Source organism: Topomyia yanbarensis, chromosome 3 (assembly GCF_030247195.1).
Source record: "Topomyia yanbarensis strain Yona2022 chromosome 3, ASM3024719v1, whole genome shotgun sequence".
Lineage (NCBI taxonomy): Eukaryota > Metazoa > Arthropoda > Insecta > Diptera > Culicidae > Topomyia > Topomyia yanbarensis.
The window spans coordinates 83,657,499-83,683,951 of NC_080672.1; the positions used below are offsets into that span (position 1 = coordinate 83,657,499).

At 39.3% G+C, this 26,453-nt stretch overlaps 2 protein-coding genes across 2 annotated transcripts; both read left to right on the top strand.

Annotated features, from left to right (window-relative positions):
- Positions 1–10,559: 10,559 nt before the first annotated feature.
- LOC131688450 (zinc metalloproteinase nas-14-like) lies at positions 10,560–11,560 on the top strand. The gene is made up of 4 exons (XM_058972711.1): positions 10,560–10,688; positions 10,756–10,917; positions 10,975–11,408; positions 11,471–11,560. The coding sequence occupies exons 1-4, from the start codon at positions 10,622–10,624 to the stop codon at positions 11,558–11,560; spliced, it is 753 nt and encodes a 250-aa protein (XP_058828694.1). The 5' UTR covers positions 10,560–10,621.
- A 13,285-nt stretch (positions 11,561–24,845) lies between these two features.
- Positions 24,846–25,879, top strand: LOC131689960 (trypsin-3-like). Its single transcript, XM_058975377.1, has 3 exons — positions 24,846–25,075; positions 25,139–25,397; positions 25,463–25,879. The coding sequence occupies exons 1-3, from the start codon at positions 24,870–24,872 to the stop codon at positions 25,745–25,747; spliced, it is 750 nt and encodes a 249-aa protein (XP_058831360.1). The 5' UTR covers positions 24,846–24,869; the 3' UTR covers positions 25,748–25,879.
- The last annotated feature ends 574 nt before the right edge of the window (positions 25,880–26,453 follow it).

Below are 26,453 nucleotides of genomic sequence, written 5' to 3' on the forward strand. Positions count from 1 at the left end.
CGCTTTACGCGGGAATTTAAAGCGTACGTGCCTTGTACGTGCCGTAGAAATCGATGGGGTTGCGTCCGAACCGGGCCTGAAATGCGGAGAACTGTTGGAGCACGGGGTTGGCTGCTTTAAGGGCCCCTCACTCCAACAGATTAAGATCTTAGAATGCAAACAATTGTATACCGCAAACACCGAGGGAGGTAAGACTACCTACTCTCAATCAGGCTCGCTTCGGGTGACTTTCGCCGGGTCTTCTCTTCCCAACTACATCCTTCTTGACAAAGTTCGCCTATCTGTTCGCCTGTTTGTACCGCGGGTCATGAGCTGCAGCAAATGTACAGGGAGAGCATGAGGATGATTCTTGCGGCAAAGAAACTGAAAAGTGTATTTACTGCGGGGGCCCTTCGTATGCTCTTCAATCATGCCCTGCGTACAAACAGCGCGGGGATAAAATTAAACGCTCCCTTAAGGAACGCTCGAGGCGCTCTTATGCAGAAATGCTAAAGAAAGCTTCGCCATCAGTCCTGTATGAAAATCCCTTTGCTGGTTTGGCTCGCGTTGAGCAAGAATCTGACGACCCACAAGAGGGAACATCTCTCGTTAACCCGGGGGAGTCCAGGAAGAGGAGAACTCTAGCCTAGCCTAGCGTCCCAAGATAACCTCCTCTGAGAGTGGGCCAACAATATCTTATAAATCCAATGGAAGTGCTACCAAAAATCCGAAGCAAGTTGCTCCAGGGCTTGGAAACTTTAATTCTAACAAGGAGTACCCACCACTTCCACAGACACCAGAAACCCCAAGTGTCCCTCTTTTTCAAACAGACAGTAATGGACTAATGAAATTTTCTGACATCGTGGACTTAATTTTCACAGCTTTCAATATTACTGATCCTCTTAAAAGCCTTCTGATACGTTTTCTCCCTGAAGTGCTAACATTTTTGAATCAGTTGACTACTAAATGGCTCTCCTTGCAGCGATCGTATCCTTTGATGGCTAAGTCATCGAACCAGGTCACCGATTCGATCACTGTTTTACAGTGGAACAGCAGAAGTATCCCCCCGAAAATTAATTCCTTTAAATTTTTACTAAATAGTTTAAAATGTGATGCTTTCGCATTATGTGAAACTTGGTTAACTTCCGATATAAATCTCAACTAGCACGACTTTAATATAATTCGTCTGGATCGAGAAAACCCGTATGGAGGAGTACCTTTAGGGATTAAAAAGTGCTATTCTTTCAATCGAATTAACCTCTCTTCAACACCAGGCATTGAAATTGTCGCTTGTCACGTTCTAATCAAAGGCAAAGACCTTTGCATTGCTTCCATCTACATTCCTCCTAGAGTTTCGGTAGGGCACCGAACGCTTTGTAATATCACGGAATTCTTACCGGCACCGCGCACAGTGGCACGATTTAGAACAAAAGGTGGACTAAAGTCCAAACTTTTCCGTATCGGTTCATATAGGACGTTTTTATGTAATTTTGGTACGCTGAATTCGTTTTCGATATTAAAACATTTCAAAAATGAACATTTACTATTCATTAGGGTGTCTCAAAAATATTTTTTTTTCCTAAATCATTCTTAAAATTTGTGTATATTAATTTTTGTGTGCTAAATCGTTTTTTATATTAACATTTGCAAAAAAAATTCATTATACATTAGGGTGGCTCAAAAATTATTATTTTGTTGTGAAGGTTCAAATTTTTTTTAAAGACATTTTTGTGCGCTGAATTCCTATGTTGGTTATAGAAAATAGAAATTAACTTTACTACTTATTAGAGTGGCTCAAAAGTAAATATTTTGTCTTTTATAAAGATTTCTTTCAATTGTAATTTTGAAATTTATTTTCGGTATTGAAACGAATTGATTGACATCTCATTATGGGGCTTTAAAAATGACTATATTATTTTTAAGGATCAAATAAGATGTGATTGTCTTATTTTGGAACGTTTAATTCATTAGTGGGTTACTTGGTATGAAAACTACATTTTTTTCATTTTCAAAACAAACATTTTGAGCGTCTTAGTGGAATATTAATTTACATTCACTAATCAACAAGATGATTGACTATTTTGTTTTCGCAGGTGTGTTTTAAGTTCCTTAGATTGCTTATTTTATACCTTAAATTAAAATAAATCCAAAATCCGTTTTTCGCGTGTATGGTTCATTTAAAAATGGTCTTATTTTATTTAGATAATATCGCATACCCTTAAGCTATATCAGTGCTATGCAAAGTCGGAAAAAATAGTCTCACCAAATGACTAGAGCTCAACTGTGTTCACTCAATTTGACAGTTATTGCGTAAGTTAGCAAAAATAGTTCATGAAACATTTTATGACACGTTTCAGATGGTTGAAAATATTTACTGAATTTTAAACATTCTTAATTCCTTTACCACTTAAAAACCATACTTCCCATTCGGCTCCTTACTCTTGATCACTAGTAAAACCCTTGTAGATCATGCTCTAAATGCTATTTGAAAGTTGTGCATAAATTAGTGTCATTATTCTAGTCATAAAGTGAATATTCAAATTAAATATCAGTAATAACCATGCGTCTCCATTCACAGTTTTTTCAAATTTTGACTGCTTATCGCAAGTTTTCGCAAAACTAGCATAGGCTCATTTTAAAGAGAAAATGAAAAGCTTTCGAATGAGCATAGTGTGATCGCGGGCATTCACGGGCGTCGTTGTTGTTATCGCTTTAGAAGTTCGAATTCAATAAAAAATCATGACAAACAGTTATCTAAACACTAACTAAACCAACTAGTGACTTATTTTTGGCGATTTTACGATGTAATTTTATCACACGGATAATTTTGGTGAAGTAATGCAATTCATAAAATCAACCGTTTCTTTGAAAAACGAGAATAACCGTATATAGTTCCTATGGTCAAATAATGCAAAAAACACTTGAGTTATGCCCTTCAAAAAGCTGTCGAAAATTCATTTTGCATTCAAATCACCTAAAATCTCGCGAAAATGTCTCTGATGGCTCAGCTGATACGAGAAAAATACTAGTGAGAATATCGCATAACCTTCATATATGGACTTAAGTCCGGGCTCGTCCCACTGTGCCGCGGCTAGTTCTAGGAGACTTTAATTCGCATGGTACGGTATGGGGTTGTCTTCACGATGATAATAGATCAACATTAATCCAAGATCATTGCGACAATTTCAACATGACCATCTTAAGCACGGGAGAAATGACGCGGATTCTTACACCACCAACACGCGCAAGCGCGTTGGACTTATCGCTATGCTCGACATCGCTACAGTTAGATTGCATGTGGAAGGTAGCCGTCATTTGCCTATCGTGATTTAAATTGCTACCGGTTCAAAACCATCAGAAACTATCAATGTCTCGTATGGCCTTACACGGAACATTGATTGGAAGAGCTACGCGACCGCGATATCCGTTAAAATCGAATCCACTCAAGAACTTCCTCCGGAGGAAGAGTATAGGTTTTTGGCTGGCTTGATTCTCGACAGTGCGAATCAAGCTCTGACTAAACCGGTTCCCGGCGCGAATTCCCCTGGACGATCTCCCACCCCGTGGTGGGACAAAGAGTGCTCAGAGCTGTACGCGGAGAAATCCACTGCATATAAGGCCTTTCGGGACGACGGGTTACCCGCTAGCTATCAACAGTACGCGTCGTTAGAAAGGCGAATGAAGAGTCTAATGAATGCCAAAAAACGCAGTTTTTGGTGCCGGTTCGTCGACGGGTTAATGAGAGAAACAGCGATGAGCACTCTTTGGGGTACGGCTGACGTATGCGTAACCGAAACAGTACCAACGAGAACGTGGAATATTCAAACCGCTGGATATTCGCTTTCGCCAAGAAGATCTGTCCGGACTCTGTCCCGGTACAGAAAACGTACCGCGCCACGTCTGCTTACGATACCGCGAACGAAACACCGTTTTCGATGGTGGAGTTCTCACTTGCTCTCTTGTCATGCAGCAATAACGCCCCAGGGTTAGACAGAATCAAATTCAACTTGTTGAAGAATCTGCCTGACACTGCGAAAAGGCGCTTGTTGAACTTATTTAATAAGTTTCTTGAGGGTAACATTGTCCCTCATGACTGGAGGCAAGTGAAGGTCATCGCCATCCAAAAACCAGGAAAACCAGTCTCCGAACACAACTCGTATCGACCGATTGCAATGCTGTCCTGTATTCGGAAGTTTTTCGAGAAAATGATCGTGTTTCGCCTCGACAATTGGGTTGAAGCAAATGGCTTACTGTCAGATACACAATTTGACTCCGCAAAGGCAAAGGGACGAACGATTGCCTTGCGTCGCTTTCTACAGAAATCCAAATGGCCTATGCTAGTAAAGAGCAGATGGCATCAGTCTTCTCAAATATTAAGGGGGCTACTGCTGAAAAATCGTTTTTGGGAACTCTCATATCGATTACTCATCCGATGCGACATCTTGAACCCGTTGGTGATTTAAAACTTCGAGAGGCTAGTCGAGCTTAATTCTCAAACCTGATTTATGACCTTGTACTTCGACTACATGGCACAGAGCATCAATCCTTCTTCGTATAATCCCAACCGCGTCCGTCTCCTAGATACTTCTGATTCTACTGTGTTCTTCGACACACCCATGAAGGAAGAGATTGAACCACTACACATTGGATGCGCATTTGCGGCGTATTGGGCTTGCAGAGAGTAGTCTGTGCGCTTGTGACGAGGGCTATCACGACATCGAGCACGTTGTCTGGGTGTGCACCGGGTGTTGTGACGCCAGGTCTCAGTTAAAGGACTCCCTTCGGGCCCAAGGTAGACCGTCCAATATTCCAGTTCGTGATATTCTGGCAATTCGCGATTTCCCTTATATTTCCCTTATTTAGACTTACATAAAAAACGATAAATATCCCAATTTAGCCCCTCTCTTTTATTTCTCGTTTTTAGAAGTTTCCTCCAGCCTTGTGGAACCGCTCAGCTCAAGAGTGCCACTATGTAACCGCCGTCGCCCTTACCACTACGGAAACTGAAGCGAGAGTGACTCGAGGTCCGATGACTCTTGAAGGATTCCCCGCGGGTCCGAAGAATATCATCCGCCAATCCGACCTACTAGACTGAGGCGCTAATTTATTTCGCTGATCTCCCGTTTGCCCGAAAGTTGCAAGTTTTGCTCTTCTCTCCCGGTCACCATCTACTCCTTCTCTCCCCTGTCCTTGATACAACTGCTGCTACACCGATTTTCGAAATAACCCCCCTCTGAATATCTTGACCAAGCATAAGTCTCCGATAACAAATTAAATTTGTATTCCGTATTCCTAGTTTTAAGATAGCTGTAATTTTTACTCTTCGTTAAAACTATTGTCCTCCATCTTGTAAATAGAACTGTATCCCTAGTTTTAAGACATCTATGAAATTTCTCATAAATATTTGTTCCCCCTTTTGTGTACCAAACTATATTGTTAGTTTTGAGATAACTGTAAAATATTTCGTAAAACCCTACTCCCCCTCTTGTATATCAAACTAAATTCCTTGTTTTAAAATTCTTCATAAAAAAATCTTTTACTCCCTCTCTTGTATATAGAATCTTATTTCTAGTCTTAAAATAGCTGTAAAATTTTTCTCTTAAAAAAAATATTTCAACATTGTAACCTCCTCGTTTTAAGATATTTATAATGTAAAAACTAAAGAATTTGGCACCGCCAAGCTAACGCATTTGTGCCTATCAAATAAACGAAATGAATAAAAAAAAGTCTAACCAGAATGAGCGCAGACATTTCGAAACCAAATCTCAGTTAACCAGCCCTGGTTTCCTCTATGGCTTGCAATATAATGTTTTACAATAATTTTAGACTGCAGCTTTCCCTGCGGGACATCACACTTGACTAGTGGTTTGCTCGGGAATACAAATTGTGTTTCCGTTTTTTTTTTGAGCTAGCGCAATCAATCCGGCGCTAGCTTAGTCCTGTTACTAAGTCTGATTCAGATGAGACGAAATCGAAACGCAAATTACATATCTAATTTAATTATAGGTTTTGTGCTTTTCTCGCGCAAAGATGGTTTTAAACAATTTTCTCCTTAATGGGGAAAACATAGTTTTTACCCAAATTGTTCTCCATTAAGTAGAAATATAGTAAACTGCAGTTTTCTTTGTTTACATACCTATTAAAAACGCTGAATCCCTCTGGATAATGACTCGTCATGGTAATCAAACGATAGGGATGGCTAGTCTTTTTCCAGAGGGATTCAGACAAACCTTAGCGAAACCGAATATCCAACAGTATGAATATTCCACCCTCTCGTTAGTACTGTTTCGGTTTCGTAAGCGCCTGGCCATGCAACTAAGAGTGCTCATCGAGATGTTTCTCTCGTTAGCCCGGCAACAAACCGGCGCCAGTAGCTACGTTTCTTGGCTTTCATCAAACTCGCGTTTTTAACATCGAGTACTGTCGGTAGCTAGCTGGTAGCCCGTCGTCCCGGAAGGTCCTATAGGCGGCGGCCTTCAGCGCATACACGTCTGAGCACTCTTTGTTCCACCATGGGTTGGGAGGACGCTCGCGAGAGCACGCGTTAGGTACGCGTTAAGTCTGAGCTTGAATCGCGGTATCGAGAATCAAGCCAGTTAGGAACCCGTACTCTTCTTCCTAAGGAAGCACTTGTGTCAACTCGGTACGCGTAGCTCTTCCAATAAATATTTCGTGTGAGGTCATACGAAACATTTATTGCATTCGGTGGCCCGAACCGTTAGCAATATTAATTACGATTGGCAGATGATCGCTGCCGTGGGGATCAGAGACTACCTTCCCTGTTGAGCAGAGGGACAAGTATAAGGCGCTCGGATGCGCTGGTGCGGCAGGAATCCGTTTCATTTCACCCGTGTTCAAAATGGTCATATTGAAGTTGTCGCAAAGCTCATGGAATAGGGTAGATCGATTATAGTCATGACGGCAGCCCCATGCCGTACCGTGGGAGTTGAAGTCACCTAAAACTCGCCTCGGTGCGGGGAGGAGTTCCGCAATATCGCAAAGCCGTCGGTGGCTGACTGAGGCTCTAGGGGTGGAAGCAATGCAAAGGTCTTTGCCCTTAATTCTGGTTTGGCAAGCGACAGCTTCAATACCTGGTGTCGAAGGAAGGTCGATTCGGTTGAAAGAATAGCACTTTTTGATCCCCAAAAGTACTCCTCCGTAAGAGTCTTCTCGATCCAAACGAATAATGTTAAAATCGTGGGAGTGTAGGTCTATTTCTGAAGTAAGCCATGTCTCGCATAGTGTAAATGCATCGCATTTCAAGTTATTTAGTAAGATTTTAAAGGAATCGATTTTCGGGATAATGCATCTGCAATTCCACTGTAGAACAGTGATTAAATCCTTGACCTCGTTCGATGAATTAGCCATCGAAGGATACGATCGCTGAAAGGAGAGGCCATTTCGCAGTGAACTGCATCAAGAATGTTTTTACTGCGGGGAGAAAGCTTATCAAGATGCTTTTAAGGAGGTCAGAATACGGTCCACAATGTCAGAGAAATTTATTAAGCCAGCGCTGTTTTCTTTCTCTGGCTGAGCTATGGGAACCTTGGGGTTTTTTATCTTCCTGGAAGTGCTGGAAACTCCTTTTCTGAGCTCAGGTTACTGAGACCGGGAGCGACTTGCTTCGGTTTTGCACCAGTACTTACTTGCGTAGTTATTTTAGGGGGGCCATGAAGAGACACCTTCTGGCCTTTACGACGAAGCTTGGGAAAGGAAATGTTCCTCTTTTTTCTATTGCTTCTAGGCACAGCAGAAGATGTTCCCTCCTGGGGTTCATCACAGTCGCCTTCGTCAGTAGACAAGTTGGTTTTTTTTTTTTTTACAATTCGTTTATTTGATAAGGCAGGTTTGCGTTAGCTTAAAGGTGCCAATTTTGTTTTGTTTTACATTTTAAATTACTTAAAACTAGGGGATTACATATTGATTTTTGAACAAGTTGGTATAGATGTTCGTAAAGACAGGTGGGGTAGCTATCTTACGCATTTCTGCAAAAGATCTCTTAGAGTGTCCCTGAAGGGAACGCTTAAAATTCTCCTCGCGCTGTTTGTACGCGGGACATGAAGGGAGATCATGTGGGTTTCCCCCACAGTAGAGACACTTTTCGACATCTCTTCCACAGGAATCATCCGCATGATTCCCACAAGGGGTTTATTGCTACAATGGGAGGCTGTGCGTCCTAATTGTTTGCAATTAGCACAATTTATGACCCGCAGCACAAAGAGGCGAACAGGTAGACGAACCTTGTCAAAGAGGAGGTAGTTGGGTAGAGCAGAACCGGCGAAGGTCACCGGATAAGAATCTGAGTTGACATATGGTTTCTTCCCGTCAGCTGCGAGTGATGCTGAATGCAAACGTTTGCACTCCAGGATCTTCACTGGCTTTCTTTGAAACAGCCAGTCCCATATTTAAGCAGGTCCTCGCAATTCAGACTCGAATCGGAAACGACCCCATTGACTTCAACCCTGTTAGCTGGAATATACACCCTGTACTCCTTCGTAAAGGGCCTGTAGCCAGCAATATCGTTTGCTTAGAGTCAAACTGTTAACAACCACCCGAAGCTTATCAGGGTGAATTTTCGATATCTCTGTCACGGCCGAATACCGATCCGCCAGAACCCGAGAAATCTGCAATAGATTCAAACACTTTTTTTCTTTGGTCCGGAAGAAGATCACGAAGGGCCCGGTTGCTGAGCTTGGATATACTTTGAGCCGATTTTGTTTCGACATCCATCTCACCTTGAGATGAACCGCCGTCAGGGGAAGTCATTTTTGCACGGGCCTATTGCCTAGTGCACGTTAGTAAAAGAACCAAGGGGACACGTAAACTAATACTTAACTTGTGTATGTAACGGATCGAGACGGCTTACTAGAAGAACGCTGCTTCACTGGTCACTGACCGGCTAACGGTACTCAGAAATAGAAACACAAAAGACGGGAGAAAATACTGAAACATCGACTAGGCGTAGAGTGCGCGAAATAACCTTGAACGCGGATTAGCACTATTCTTTGTCGCTATAGAGTTTACGGACTGGCAACAAAAGACCTCTATCTCGACTGAGCGCTCGATGGTAACTGAAGCGTTGATAAATGTAGACAAAGGCATTTTTAAACTTCTTTTGGGATTGCACGAACGGCAGAATGAAACATGCCAAATCCAGCCAAAAAATGTCGAGGATCTCAAGAAGCCACTTTTGAACGCTTCCATGTGGATTTGTCCGTTGACAGACTCCGACGTGACGAAGAAATGAATATTTTGCCACATTCGCAAATCGCTTGCCAAACAAAATCGTCTGGTTGGTTAGCTAAGATTCGGTGCCTTCGAAACTTTGTATACAGGATGTACCAAACGTTTCATTGTTGTTGGTAACAATAAATTGAAACTTAATCTATTGTTACCCACACGCTTAAAAGTTATGAACAATTGAGTGCGACTTTTCATTGAAGTATAGTCTATAGCAGTTTTAACCTTTTCCGTTCCACGGACCCCTTCGTAATCACAACGGCTTAACATCCATTTGTTGTACTATCCAAATATTATTTTCAGTCTGTTAAAAAAGGTCCTTGCGAGATAAATAATTTTCTTCGCGGATCCCTGCTAACACTGCCCCCTTGTGGCCTGCGCACCCAGGTTGAAAATCGTTGGTCTATAGAATGAATTTATATTCATCCTAATTGCGGGGCCCCGAAATCCCGGTGCCCCTGGCCCTGGCCCAGTATACCCGAGCGTACAGACGGTACTATCTGATTGAATTTCACAGTAGCAGTTTCAGTTAACGATAAAAACTAAAATCTGAAAAAAATCTTCGTTGCATTGAATTATTGTTAAAACCAGTTTAAACGTGCTTGCAACTGCGGTTGTCTTTCGATTGGACTATTCAAAATAGGTGGGATTTGTTTCCCTGAATTTCATATTTCTTGGTACATTTTGTGCTTCTTTATACCTACAGTTCAGAAAAAATATCGAAGTAACGATTTTTGCAGCAATTTGTTCAAAATGCCCAGAGTTTTAATCAAAGCTGGTCTTAAGTAAGGTTAATTCTATATCGGTGTTAGTACATCACTCTTTTTATTAATTTTGTTTATGATGTGAATTTTTCCACATTGTGTTGGTACATTCTGTCATCAGCTTTCGTACGTGATAATGTTGTCGGAAGTTTGTGTTGAGATAATCAGTCTCATGCCCTTTTACCAATTTTAACAATATGATCGTTGTTTTATTAAGGAGCGAAGATAATTGAACAACGTTTTTAAGTTGTTTTATTTAAGTTTTAACGGTTTTATTCAAAATTCTGAAAAATCAAATCCATACCATTCTCATAATCAAGTTGTACATGTTTATCTCAGGAAGTAAATATGTGACTTCAGAACTAATCCATTTTCATACGAGAAATATCAGATAAGCCAACGAACAATGGCGCAATGAGCAAACCCTTCCGAGAATCTCCATTCAACGGTTGTAGGTTTTGAATGAATACTGCTGGAACCGAGCGTAGCGATTCCAAAGAATCGTTTAATCCGTGCAGTTCCTCCTTTCATTCAATCAAAGCCGTTCCTGCACATGGTTCAGTATAAAACTTGCACCAGCATAGGAAATAGTCGCTCAGAACCGTTCCGGACCTCTTCCGAAGAAGCCATCGTCCAGTATGAGATATCTCGCGCTGATTTGTTTTCTATTCGTTTCATCGGATTCATTACCTACAAGATCCAAATGTAATATTCATGTACTCTGTGAATACAATTGTTTCACAATAATCACCTTAACTAATCATGTCAATAGATGACTACAACTGTGAGACCAGAACCGGTAACTACGAAGGAGACCTACTTTTAACTGAACGTCAAGTAGACACAATAAAAGCCGGGCGTGAACCCTTGATAACAGAAGTGGACAAATGGATCAACAATTTGGTTCCTTATGTGATGGATGCGGAATTTTTATGTAAGTATTCTCCATAAAACCCACGAAATCCTCATCGGTCATCGGTATGCCTTGCAGCATTGGAACACGCTCAACTCATCCGAGACGCAATGGCAGAAATCGAAGAGTTGAGCTCCATCCGGTTCATAACAAGAAGCCACGAGCACGCGTATCTGGTAGTTTCCGGAGAATCTACCGGATGTTGGTCTACACTCGGTCGCAATCGGGGCTTGAATCGAATGAATCTTTCACCGACTGAGTGCTTCCGGAAAGGCACTATCGTTCACCAGTTGCTTCACGTGCTGGGATTCGTTCACGAGACCAACTCCTTGGATCGTGATTTTTACGTTGACATCAATTTAGATCATGTTCGACCGAAACACAAGAATGATTTACAAGTGTACGGAGGAGCGTCCGTGCCGGACTATGGGATTCCCTTCGATGTGGACAGTATAATGAACTTTGGTCCAACACATTTTGCCCGGGATGGTCTGGACACGATTATTGTAAAGGTTAGAAAAATTGGTAGTATGATAGTTGGGTTGTTCCTAATTAACGAAGTATTTCTTTGCAGAACGATAATCGAACTCTAGGCCAAAGAGAAAAACTCAGTGTAAAGGATATTAGGAAGCTGAACATGATGTATAACTGCGGATGGTGCTGATGCGAAATTCTTCTAGGAAACTGCTATGTGTGCAAGTTAATTGCAGATTGAGTTATTCATTGTTTAACAAACAGTGTTTGAAGTGCTGTTGAAATTTTGAGCTCCATATAGGGTTGATGTACCAATAGTCGTATACATACTTAAGGAAATTTTTGTTAAAAAATTTATGAAAAGATCTACGAGCGATGTTAATATGTGAAACGAAAGCTTTCAATCCCTATTCCATAGAAAAAATATAAAGATTGCTTTTTAACCAATTTATGCATTTAAAATCGCTTGTGCAACATATGATCTTTTATATTTACGTTTTAAAGATTCTTCATATTAATACAAAATTGATGTCTACTATGGATTCTTGAATTGGTTCGTAATTTCGTAACCACAAGCTTTGAAATCCAAAATTAGTGTGATTTGACCAAGTTGAAGAGTTTGCATCAAGTCAGTGATTCAAACAAAAAAAATCGTGGATTTTTTTTTCTCGTGCGACTTCCTATGATTTTTTTATGATAGTTGCCATCGATGTTTTGAATTTTCCCACATGCATGCACCCAAAATCCGACGGGTTTGTTTTATTACTTTTGGGTAAGATTCCATTGTCTTTTTTGTAACAGACCACGCAATTGCGCATTGTGGTATTAAACTCATATTCCTGCAAAGGTAGTAAACGGTGGAATGACGAATTTCGCCAGCTGTACATGTATGTTCATCACACAACCAAACACTTTTCCAGTATGTGTCAACCTCGGCTCTGTTCGTATTTAGGATAATTCAGTCGATTTCTATGATAGTATTAGTATTGAGTTAAACCAGCCGGATTACTGGCGGACTCATGCCCAAATTAGGTAGGTCGGACAGCGAAATAAAAAATAAAGTTTTCGGATCCGACCTAGTTCCAGGAACCCGTACAGCTCCCGCTCCGGACCAGTTCGCAAATCCGAGCCTCCCGGATCCGGATTAGTTCCCGGAACCGGACCAGTTCCCGGATCTGGATCAGTTCTCGAATCTGGACCAGTTCCCGGATCTGGACCAATAGCCGGATCCGGACCTGTTCCTGAATCTAGCCCATCCCCTTTTCCCCCTTACCAGGTCCGGACCTGAACCCAACCTACTCAACCTTGAATTCAACATACTAAAATTTATGTTGAATTTACCTTATTTTGAGCATACCCCAAACAACTCAAAAGTACCTTACTGAAAGTAAGACCTCGACTAAGTCGAATCTCTTGCTTTGTTTTTGACAACACTAATAAATGCGAAAGCGAAGCTTAACTCAAAAGTGAGTTAAAAGAACTTATTCTTTGGGTTGTTTTATTTTTCCGTGCAGTAATGGCATTCTCCAGATGAAAGGAGCAGCGAAAGAAACATCAACAAGAGCAGCAGCGGTTACTGGAATAGCTGCGGCAAGTGTTGAAGCATCAAGAGCTGCAACAGCAGTATGGAGAGTAAGGTATCTTTCTATAACAAAATAAAGTTGCAGCTCTATATAACTTTATGTAAGTGATTTCTTTGCTGTTTTGTATGCTTTTCAGTTAAGGTACACCGGGGCAAGTTGAAACGGGTTTTTCAAAGTTGAAATTTGAACTTCTCTAACGAAATCATAAAATAAACAATTTCCAATCTGCTAGCGGTATATATTAGTACATTCTGTTTATTATTGATAAAAAATAAACATTCATACATCTAGTTAAGAAATATAGTGATTATTAAAAATTCCAATTTTCAAGTGCTTTGTTTCGGCTTGCCCTTCGTAGCGGGGTAAGTTGAAATGATATGATTTCATGAGTTGAAAGTTTGGCCTTTGTACCAATCGCTGCATAATACACATGTTTGATGTTATCATAAATGCTAGGGACTGTTCCGCGAGTTTTGCGGAAGCGTGAACACTATGCTGTCCCAATAAAATCGATGTTTGAAAAGTCATGGTGCTCAACCCTATAATGAAAGATAAGCACATTTTAAGCACTTTTGTAGAGCAAATCAAGTTTCTAAAAAATCATCTAGAGGTTCCGCAAATGCGATTTATGAAAAATGGTCATTTTTGAGCAATATTGTCGTATATAAGTGGTTTTCGCAACTTTTTCAAAGCCCAATTATTTTTAATGTATTTTTTCATTTTTCTGTGGACCTCAGAGAATAAATCCCATTTAAAAGTTTTTTACAAAAAGTCCTTAATTATAGAACCTCTTAATCACGGCGAAAAAAATATTTTTTTGGTTAATTTTGAAGAAAATCCACACAAAACGAATGTCAATAATTTTTTTTCAATAATCCAAAGGCATGTTTTGGAAAGTACTGTTCATTGCAAAAATTTTTGTGAACAAATGTTGTGAAAATTCGGTCGAGGGGCTGAGATATAGCATTTTTAGTGAATGCTTTCAAACCATGAAACTTTGCTACATTTTTTGAATTGTTCAATATCTCAACCGTAACTTGACCAGTGTAGGTATATTGGGTGTCAAATAAAAAGGATTTTCTCAATCTTACAAAGCATTTTCATATGTGGAATCTACCATCTTATTCTAAGGGATGAGAGAATTATGGGATTGTGCATGATCAACAACTTTTTCGAATAAGAAGAAGTGATAACACCAATATTGCTATAACCTATGTAACATTCACGATTGATTAGATTTGTTTATAAATGTGAATGTATGCTAAGTCTTGTAATAAAACACTCAAATTGAAACTGTTTGATATGTTATCGAATACATATGGCCTGATTGAAGCTTTGGAAGATTTATTTTGGCTATTTCTGTTTTTGGCGATAGTTAGTAATAACTCGTTTGTATCAATACCATTCTTTGAGCCATCTTTGTTGAATTCTTCACATGAAGCTAATAATCGTACAGTTTGATAATTACTGAAATATTTTCCGAGCATGCTCAAGATTTCCGAGCAAACTTTGACATGCCTAAAACGATTCTTGGTAGTCCGTGCTGATTGATCGGTGTTAAAGACAAGTTGTATCGAAATATTGGAGTAAAGATTGGATAACATAATCTGGTATCGTGGGTTCAAAATATTTAGCTTAATGAGACATCCATGATAAAATTGATTGTAAAAGCTAAAAAAAGAAAAGTACTGGGAAATTCTTGATCAGAGTAAAACAGCTCGAATCTCTGTACGCTACCAGATTAAGTTGCCCAAAATATTTTCCAATATCTCGGTATAACTGAATTTGTCTTTAACACAGATCAATCAGCATGGACTACAATGAATCGTTTCAGGCATGTCAAAGTTTGTTCGGAAATCTTAAAGTTAAACTGAAAATGGTTCAAAAATTTACAACGAGATAATTCATTTTTCTCTACTGCGTTTGCTAAATCTTCACTAAATTTAATCAGTAGTACTAATACTATATAAGCTGATTTTCTTGGCAAAAATCGGTGAGGAAATAAACTGCTATTTTCGTTTTCCTGTATTTTCTCGTTCAAACTTAAATGACAGTAATGGTCGTACTGAAAGAACAATAGCTTTATGTGGAGAAATCTACGAGATGGCTCTAAAAATGACACTGATAGAAATGAATTATTACTGACTATCACCCAAAATACGTAGAGTCAAAATAACTTCTAAAACTTGAATCATGCCATATTTATTCGATAACATAAGAAATGGATTCATTTTGACTGTTTTATTACAAGACTTAGCATATATTCACATTAATAAATAAATCTAATCAATCGTGAATGTTACATAGGTTATAGCAATATTGGTGTTATCACTTCTTCTTATTCGAAAAAATTGTTGATCATGCACAATGATCAACAATCCCATAAATCTCTCAATAACTACCTTAGAATAAGATGGTAGATTCAACATATGAAAATGCTTTGTAAGATTGAGAAAAATCCTTTTTATTTGACACCCAATATACCTACACTGGTCAAGTTACGGTTGAGATATTGAACAATTCAAAAAATGTAGCAAAGTTTCATGGTTTGAAAGCATTTACTAAAAATGCTATATCTCAGCCCCTCGACCGAATTTTCACAACATTTGTTCACGAAAATTTTTGCAATGAACAGTACTTTCCAAAACATGCCTTTGGTTTATTGAAAAAAAATTATTGACATTCGTTTTGTGTGGATTTTCTTCAAAATTAACCAAAAAATATTTTTTTTTGCCGTGATTAAGAGGTTCTATAATTAATATAAGGACTTTTTGTAAAAAACTTTTAAATGGGATTTATTCTCTGAGGTCCACAGAAAAATGAAAAAATATATTGAAAATAATTGGGCTTTGAAAAAGTTGCGAAAACCACTTATATACGACAATATTGCTCAAAAATGACCAATTTCATAAATCGCATTTGCGGAACCTCTAGATGATTTTTTAGAAACTTGATTTGCTCTACAAAAGTGCTTAAAATGTGCTTATCTTTCATTATAGGGTTGAGCACCATGACTTTTCGAACATCGGTTTTTTTGGGACAGCCTAGTGCACACAGAATGGAGCATAAATCGTTAAGGTTCTAAAATCCTGAGTAATATGATAATTTTTGCCTTTCTCTTATAGAAAGGCTATGCAATCACTCTGAAAACCGACTTTTTAACCGAGGCCCTGAAGGCCGAGTCTCTTATACCATTCGACTCAGTTCGTCGAGTTAGGCAAATGTCTGTGCGTATGTGTGTGTGTGCGTGTGTATGTATGCATGTGACCAAAAATAAGCACATCGGTTACTCAGGAATGGCTAAACGGATTTTTTCAAACTTAGTCTCAAATGAAAGGTACAACGTTCCCATAGGCTGCTATTAAATTTCATTAAATTCCGATGTCCGGTTCTGAAGTTACAGGTTGAAGAGTGGGGTCACGCATGAAATTCACATATAAATCGGAATCAGCATGATATCTAAAAGATGCAAAACTTCATTAAATGTGTTCGAAAATGTTTGGATTTATAGTTTCAGCTCATTGATGCCCAATCATATCCACGTTGACCACATTGGACAACTTCGGCGGAACCGAAAGCTTCGAAAAAGTGGTTATGTTCCTGAGTTGAATTCACAACTGCTTCTCAGAAATGTCTGACTCGATTTCCACAAAATCAGCCTGCAATGAAAGCTAGAATATTCCTATTGAATGCTATTAAATTTCCTTTGAATCGGAGTTCTGGTTCCTGTGTTATGGCCACAAGCAAAAAACCGGTATTCAATATATGTATAAATAATGCAAAAATAATTAAAATGAGTTACAAATTGCAAAACAAGTCTCAAATGGAAGGTATAATATGCAGTTTGGGTAGTATCGCCCCCCCACTTACCCTAACATTTCAACCTTTCATACCCCCCACCTTGGTCACCCTCGCTACCGCATTAGAGCATTGCAATAAACACTCATTTTCGAAATCTCAAAGGGTCCTATTGTGACAAATAGCAAAGTAAACTCAGATGCCAATTTTCATATCATTTAGATAATTTTAGACCTCCGCTCACTTTGCTTGAAGTTTTTGACATTGGGTTCATGGGGAAATACAGTGTGTCCCACATTTATACGTTCACCATAATTTCTCAGAATAACTTTTTTTCTATTCAAACAAGCTGCACCAATTTTTAAGCGTTTGTTTTGAAGCTTAATCAACGATGTTTCTCGAAATTTTGAAGCCCTGGTACGTTTTTGTTCATTTGTTATGGCAGTTCAAGTGAAAAAAGAGATGTACCATATTTATAAGTTCACATTACTTTTTTGTCTTTCTCATATAGAAAGGTTATGCAATCAATCTGAACATCGTCAACCTAACCCCGGTCTAACCCCCCCTCACACAACATCCTTCCCTAAACCCACCTTCCCTCATCAATTACGCACCCCCACCCCGAAGAAAATTTCCTAGTTCCTCCAAAATAAACTTCCCTAGTAAGTCTGTAAAACCAGTGAAAAATTTTGTTTGAAATGGTTTTGAGTTTGAAAACTACTTTAAAATTAAAACTAATTTTAAATTTGTTAACAAGTTGAAATTTTTTGGCGGAGTCCGTACCCCCCGAACCCTCCTCCTGGATCCGCTGCTGGGTTCAAGTGTTTCAGCTTCGACACATAGCTTCTCAAGTTCGTGGTTGTCGATCCATTATATGTATGTGCAAAACGTACTGAATATGTAATGGACATTTCCACCATTATATTGAACGTAACCAGTCATGAAATAGTACACGAAAAAAACCAGTCATAAATTCATGATCAAAAGGTCGCGATTTCGTGAACTGAACATTTTACGAAACCCATGACCAAGTTCCTGAAATTATGAATAATAAACCCCGAATTCATGAAACTATTCGTATTTTCAAAAAAATAGTTCACCCCGAATAGATACATGGCGTTACATTAGAATGTTTGGTTAGGATACTGTTGTTTTTCCCTGGACATGTTTAGTTTTTGTTGTGATTCTAGTTCATGATTTGGGAATATACAGCCGACAGTCAAAAGATGTTCATGATTTCAAGAGCCTATTCGCGATTCTTATGATTTCTCATCACGTTATTGTGCTGTCTTATTCATGAGTTTACTATCGCATTTTTCTGTCAGACTAGCGGGATTTAAATTCATGATTTCAGGATCTTAGTCGCGATTTTTGTAACTTCTATTCCCGTTATCGTGATATTTTAGTTATGAGTAAAGGCTTCTAAAGCCGGCGCGTAATCTATTCCGACAATAAGTTAGTGTCGGTTTCTGATGAGGCGAAGCCGAAACGCAACCGTGTATCAATGATTCACCGAATAATTCTACAAATTTTGTGAAATAGTTCACGGGAAAATTTCATTATCATGTTGCATGAAATTGTAAATGATTAGCGAAATATTTTAAATATCACCAGCACGCAAAATAGATTGTAAATCATGTACTAGGCGTCATGAACCAGTTCACGACTACATGAATAATATTTAATGATTTCGTGAACTATTTCACAAAAATGAACGTAAGTTGTGACTTATACTAGATATCATGAACCAGTTCACGTATACATGAATTATATTTCATGATTTCGTGCACTATTTCACGAACAAGGATAATGGATCGTAACATATATTAGGAATCATGAACCTGTTCACGAATACATGAAAAATATTTGATGATTTTGCGAACTAATTCACGAGCACGGATATTGGATCGTACCTAACCATATTTTAGTTCACGAGAAATAAATGGATTCATGAACACTATTTTTGAATTTCGCGAAATAGTTCACGAGAACATATCCAGCATATTTTGATTTTGTGAACTAAGGCTCCTATATCTATTAAAATCATCATGAGTCAACCTTTGGTTTTATGAATAATGTTCATAAAGTTGGGAACTAGTTTGCGTACTGAAAATCGCATTAGAAATGACTTGGCGGAAACCGTGACTGAAGCTCACAAAACAAAATCAAATAGTTCCACTAAAACAAGCGTTACTGAAGGGAAATTGAACATAATTATAAAATACATTATTTTTGTTCATGGTCCTGTTTTCATAACGAAAAATGTGATTGTTCGGATTCATGGCACTTTATTCACGATTTAGGGAACAATTATTTTCTGTGTAGTTTGGATTAATGAGAAAGGCACGATTGCACCGCTAGGTGGATTAAAACAGGTTTTTTTTAATTGAAAACTTAAGAAGGTGCGGTTGGATGAAGTTTCTCAAATGTATGTGTATGTAGAAATTCAATATCAATTCTTCAAAAGGGCTAATGAGATTTTTGTAAACAAACTTATTTCGCTCATTATTCCGCTGTCGAGTTGAATTTCACGAAAGATACACATGAATCAACATCTTTACCCTTGGTAGAATCAATTTCAAATGTCTTCTGTATTGAAATTATAACAAATTAAGAGAAATCAGCAAAACAAAAGTTTGTTTACAAATCTTATTAGCCCTATTCAAATGTTGATATGGAATTATTCAATAGTTTAGAAAAATTATATTTTTATTATTTTGATACATTTTATCCGATAAGTTTCATAAAACATTGAACTTATTTATTTAATTGATGATACAGAATACAATTGTTTTTTAATCAATACCAGCAAATGAAAGTATCAGGATATAAAACATGTAGGACAGCAATAATAAATTCAAGCCCTTTATACTACCTAGTAGTCTGAAATATTGACATCCCCGAGTAAAAGAGGAACGAAAGAGAAATCACGCTTGGCGCTGAAGGATATGCTTCGGTTGTATGCCTTGTCGTTCAATCGTGCATTGTATTATTTATTTATTCGATCTTCGGCAGATACCGTACAGATTAAGTGTTAATGTGTTAAAAGTTTATAATCGCTAACTTATAACTAAATTTAGTAATATGATAGTCAAAGAGTTCGGAAGTTTCATTAAATTTGCGGCAACATCTATCTACCGGATTATTCTGGGATCGATCGCAGCAACCTCTGACGATGAAGGTGTTTTTTTTCGCTCCTGACACGTTTTTGAGAAAATAAAGTTTTCCGTTCGCTGCTTTTCAACAACTCAGCTGATAAAGAGAACAATTTTGCATATAGAAGTTCGTGCCCAAGCGGACTGAGTTCGAGGAGATACGACCACAGGCATCCACCCGCAAGCGACCCTACCTAAGGAAATCCCCTCAAAGTTGGCAAACCCCGAACTAGTTCATTCCGGTGACCTCCTGGCTGTAGGTTTCGTTGAACCCGACAAAGCCGTTCACTCCGGAGTGTTCAACATTCAAAAAAATGTTTGAAGCGATAGCTGGCTCAATAAGGAATCTCCTGGGCTCGATTGAATGTAACAACAACTACAATTGGAATCCAGAAAATCATGAGTATTCTGTGTGTGGGAGTCAAGGCCGCCATCACGAGAGATATAGATGACAGCATTCTGGATGATCTTATTATACGTAAGTCAGATTTATTTGCCATTTTCTAAAAGATTGTTTTTGAAATTCGTTGGTTGGGTCGTTAGTATTATTGTTGCAGTAGAGGACTGGAGGGTCCGACCGGCACAGTCGTTTTTTCGCTTGTTTAGTGGTAATCCCTCATGTCGGAGATAGTGCGCATTATAGCACATCATTGTACGAATTATGCGCACTACCTCCGACGTGATTCCCTTCCTTAGAATAAGAGAAAGTACGATTGTTGCTGGTCAGATTTTCCAATTTTCAGAAGCAGCCAGAATAGTTCGAAAAAACATCCGGATTTCTCGGCCGCCAATTAAGAGCGAGTAAAGGCGCTTTAACCAAGGCTTATTAGCCAGGGCAAGGTGTAAATACCTCTGTCCCATCCCAAAGGACCAAAGGAGTGACATTAACCTTCTTAGCCAAGTCACTCCCAACGTTTTATTATATCCCCTTTAAACTGAAACGGTTGGTACGGTTGTCCTCGTTTCTTCCTCCTTTAAGATTCAAAAAATTCGTTGATTAACTTATTCATTAAATGAATAATTTAATTGTCGTCTAATTTTGAAACATCTTCAATCCCAACTCTGCACAGTAGGCCTGGCCGTTTTAATATTAGCGATATATGAAAATATGCTTCAAATATTAATATCGACAAGAAAAACACTACAGAATAACTGCAGTGTTTTCCAGGATGCTTTTCAATACTGGCTGTGTAAGGGTTAGAATAGAATAGAATAGAACATCTATCTACCGGATTACTCTGGCCGTATGCTGTACGGTGCCTAGGGATCCATAAAACCGGTCGGTTTCTTATAACACGAGGAGGAACAAACAAATTAATCCTTGAAAGAATATCAGGAGAGTCAATATTGCTCGACAACATATCAAAAATGGACATTCTTTGCAAAAAGGTACGACGTGACTCCAGCGTTGGCAAAATCTAGTAGCATACATCTATTATTATACGGTGGTAAACGGATAGGGTCGTTCCAAGGCAGTTTTCTTAAAGCAAACCGTACAAAGCTTCTTTGAACACGCTCTAATCGATTGCTTTGCACGGCGTTTTACGGCGCCCACACTTGTACAGCGTACTCCAAAATGCTACGGACCAGTGCGCAGTATATAGATTTCAGAGTGAGTTCCTCGAAGTCAGCAGTGTTTCGTTTCAAAAAACCCAATGTTGCAAAAGCTTTAGCCGTTGTCGCTGTGATGTGGTCGGCGAAGCGAAGTTTTCTGTCAAATAACACTCCCAGGTCACGGATAGATTCCACGTACTCGATGACACACGCTTGAAGGGTATATTCGCAGCGCCTTAGAGTTGTCGAGCGCCCGAAGCTTATCACCTTACATTTATCGACATTGATCTGCATTCCATTCAGCGAGCACCACTCTTCAATATTGACTATATCCTCTTGGAGCACAGCTGAATCGAGTCCCGAAGCAATGGAGCGAAAGATTTTCAGATCATCAGCGTAGAGTAGTTTTCCAGACTTGATGCGGGTGCAGAGATCGTTGATGAATAATATAAAGATAAGTGGCCCGTGACTTCCTTGAGGGACACCGGTTGGCGTTTCAAATACGCTTGAGCATGTGGTGCCGATTCTAACAAAAGCGTATCGTTCAGAAAGGTAAGATTGTAACCACCTGGTTACCCACGGAGGAAATCCTAATCGCTGCAGTTTCATAACCGCAATGTTGTGCGGCACCTTGTCGAATGCTTTAGCGAAATCAAAATATATTGCATCAACTTGCTGGCGCTTCTCGACGGCTGGAACTAGAAAACTTGTGTACGTCATCAAGTTCGAAGTTGTCGAGCGTTTCTTTACAAAGCCGTGCTGACGTTCATCAATTATGTGTGAAGATGCAGCGTACATTGCATTGTAAACAAACTTTTCCAGAACTTTGGCCAAACAATTCAGAAGCGAGATCCCTCTATAGTTTTCAATATTATGTGTGTGTTTCCTGCCTTATGGATAGGAACTATAGCAGCTTCTTTCCACACACTTGGAAAAACATTTTCCGTGATCGAGCGCTTGAAAATAATGCTTACTGGTACAGAAAGCGCTCGGGCACAATATTTTATGAACAAAGGGGGCAAACAATCCGGACCTGGCCCTTTCAACGGGTCAACGCTGGATAAAGCTATCAAAACATCGGTAACGTTTACGTTAGGGCAGGGGAGGCTGATATTATAGGTTGGCAATGTTTTAAGGTAGTCTTGCGATGGGTAGACAGGAGGGCTGGTAAATACATCTCGAAAGTGATCTGCAAAAAGATCCACCGATTCGGCTGTGGACTGTGAACATTTGTCTCGAAGATAAACATTTTCTGGAATACCCCCGGAGCGTATTCTGCTATTTATAAACTTCCAGAATGTCGAGGGATTATTCCGCAGGTTGCATTGGACTTGGTTGAGATACTCATCGAATGCACTGTTTCGGGCTGTTTCATATTGCAGCTCAATTTGTCGAAGAATAACTTTGTTGTCGTCGGTCCTGTGATGTAAGAATCGCTTACGTTGCTTCCGTAGTACGTTGCGCAGCCGGCCAAGCTCAGCGTTCCACCACGGGTACTTATAATCTACTTTTTAGTGGTACGTTTTTTAGGAACATTGCAACGAAGAATTCCATATATAGCCTCGTAGAACGCCGAAACTGCCTGATTCAAATCATTTCCATCCAGCATATCGTTCCAGTTGACTGCGCCAATGGCCGATGAGACTTCATCGAGGTTGCATCGAGAAAAATTGAAGTTGAGGTCGTCATTAGTTGTATCAGAATCGTCGCCGTCGTTAGAACACGCGTCAAATCTTAAGACGAAGGGCTTATGGTGAGGGTCTACCTTAAGTATAGATGTCAGAGGCTCCATCAGTTCGAACACGTTCGTGTCGTTGACGAAGGCTAGATCGAGTGTCCGTCCGTTCACATTGCTAAGAGAGCAGATTTGATATAAACCATCAGAGACCAAGTGTAGCGCATTCATTCAGTTATTTTCGGTTCAATTTCAGTTGCAAACTGAATTTTGACTCTATTCTAACTGAGTTATCGAGCAAAAATACATCAGGCATAGATTTCCCACTTCACTTATGCTCGAAAATATAAAATATGCCACTTATTGCCCACATAATAACAAATTAATGCGTTGATTGGTGAATGAATACATATTTTCCCTGCACTGAAGCGATTCGATTCTGTGTGAAAGTTCAGTTGGCTTGGAAGTGAATGTGTGAGAGATACGTTGAAACTGAATACTGGTTTCGGAAAATTCACACTGCAATTGGCGACTGAATTTGAGATTGCGCAGCGATTATTAAATTGTAAAATAAATATTTAGTTGGCTTCCTAGTGTACTAGCGGACGATAACGGATGCTAAAACAAAATGATCAATCTCAATTTGAAGATTAGTGAATTATTATTGTCGTTCCAACTGTATGTATTTCAATTTGCCCCAATGTGCGTCAAAATAAGGGGTATAATGGAACGCTAAAAATTTAAGGTGAACAATGGTTTCTCAGCAGACAATCCATAATTACTACACTTGATAGATCCTAAATGATTGATTAACGTACAACTTTTTAGTAATAATCTGCAACCATAACATTTTTCGATCGATTAGGAAAAAGAGGTTTTTGATTTCGCGAACGACGAAAAATAAATAAATATACGAAAATCGTTGAGATGTTTCAAACTACCGCTTCTGGTATTCAAAAGGTGCTTTTATGGAAGCTTTTTGCATAAAAAATAATCTCGGCGATTGCTCTTTTCTGGTGAAGGTTCAGACTTCCGTTCCAACTTACCCCGCATTACAACTTTCCCCGGTGTACCTTACAATTAACTGTGGAAAAATGCTACTCGTTCAAGAAGGAGTTGAAGATATTTTTCTCGATTTGATTTACTTTCATAGATAAAATGGTGAACAAAAGATTGAGGTGTCGAGTCTTCATTCAGATATTCGGCGTCATTAGAGAAAAATTCTACTTGTTTTTGAAATTTTGCTATGGAACATGTAAAAATATTTCCTGTTTTCATCAATATTCACAATTAACATTTGTTGAAATATATCACTGTGTTTGTCCCATTGTCAATCTCAAATTAGGTTTTTTCTAATGTTACACTGGTTGAGGCACAAAATTCCCAGAATAATACATTTCTACGCGCGACGAATATAACCAGTTGTTGTTCTGTCCTCACCCCGGCTTCAATATTTCTAGGTCCAGCTATCTCTTCCAGCTGCTATCGCTGATCTGAACATTTCCTTTCGATAGCACTTCCATTGACATAATCATAATTAGATCGATTCAACCCGGCATTGTTCCCAACAAACCCAAATGGAGTCTCGCGCTATCAGAGCGTTTCCATCGAAGCCATACAAAAATTACATCTCGAGATATGTAGGGCTTTTAATTTTACATGCTACGTGATATAAAAACCTTGCTCACGGATACATTTTGACTCACTGGTGGTCCGGGTAGGAGTCCAACAAAGATGAAGACTGTAGTGTTGTTGTTAAATTTGGCAGTGACCTGTTTCGGAGCCGTTCCTCGAGCAGACTTGCGTATTGTAGGTGGCCGGGATACGACTATCGAGGATCATCCGTATCAGGTTTCGTTGCGCCGCTCCGGATCCCATAGTTGCGGTGGTTCTATCCTCAGCGCAAATGTTATCCTGACGGCAGCTCATTGTGTTTACTAGTGAGTTATAGAAGAAATTCACTGCCGGCTTTGATCGCATTACAATAACGTTTGGTGTTTTAGTCCCAATGCTGAACCCAGTGAGTTCTCTGTTCGTGCGGGATCCACATTTCGGAATGAAGGAGGTCAACTGGTGATGATATCGGAGATTTTCGTTCATCCGAACTACGACGATTGGACGTTGGATTGGGACATTGCAGTGTTACGATTAGGACAGGCCCTGACCTTTGGTGCGACGATTCAACCAATTACACTGCCAAATAAGTCATTCCAAATAGAGCAGGGAGCTCTGGCGTCAATTGCCGGTTGGGGTGGACTCTATGTAACAATGGATGATACTGGCAAAAGCAATGAGAGCTGACCCTGTTATTATTTTTTATTTTCCAGTATCAAGGACCAAGCACGAACCGTTTACAGAAAGTGGCTGTGCCAATTGTGAGAAATGTGGCCTGCAGAAAGGCATACGCAAACTTTGGTGCTATTCTTCCATTTCATCTGTGTGCTGGTAGTGCCGGTTTCGATGCATGTCAGGGTGACTCCGGTGGTCCTCTGGTTTACAAAGGTCAAGTGATTGGCATTGTTTCCTGGGGATACGGTTGTGCGTTCAATGGTTACCCAACGGTCTACACACGCGTTTCCGAGTTTGTCGATTTCATCGAGGAACATCTGTAAAATCGAAAGTTACAGCGAGTTATAATTACGTGTCAGTTTTTAAAATAGCATAATAAATGTGGATCACTTTTGTGATACTATTATAAGGTTTTCCATGTGATAGACTGTTACCAAAAGTGAATAGAAAATACATAATTGTAGGATGAACCTTACGATCTTGAAGTTACCGATCTATATAAATGAAACATGCGAACCGTTCGGTTTAAGATATTTGGTGTAATGGAAACGTCTGGTTTAACGACCCTCTTGTTTTCTCCATCCAGTTATCCAGCATTTTAGAGTATGATCAGAGGGAGTTAGACAAGTTTTATATAAAATTTTAAGAACTGGTCAGCTTTTTATGTTGTAACGAAATTTAATAAGCAAGGGACTGGAAGGTGTGAAATATTTTTCAATATTAAGAGCAATAGTACTGAAGGAAGCGAAAGAAGTTGAAGGAAGAACGTTTGGAAAAGCGTTGAATAGAATCATATGAACATGCTTAAAGTTTCCCGGCGACGTAACCTTTTGTCTTCCACACGCAGGAGCCAGGATATTTTGGCATTGAATGCGAATCACCTGAGTCTGCGGCATGTCCGGACAAGCGTAAAATCACTTATGTTGCCTGAACCGACAAAAAGTTAAGTCACGGAAAACTTCCACACTAAGCATTTTGCGACGTTGAAGTACACAGTGACAATATGACACAGCTGCTGAGGCAAAAACT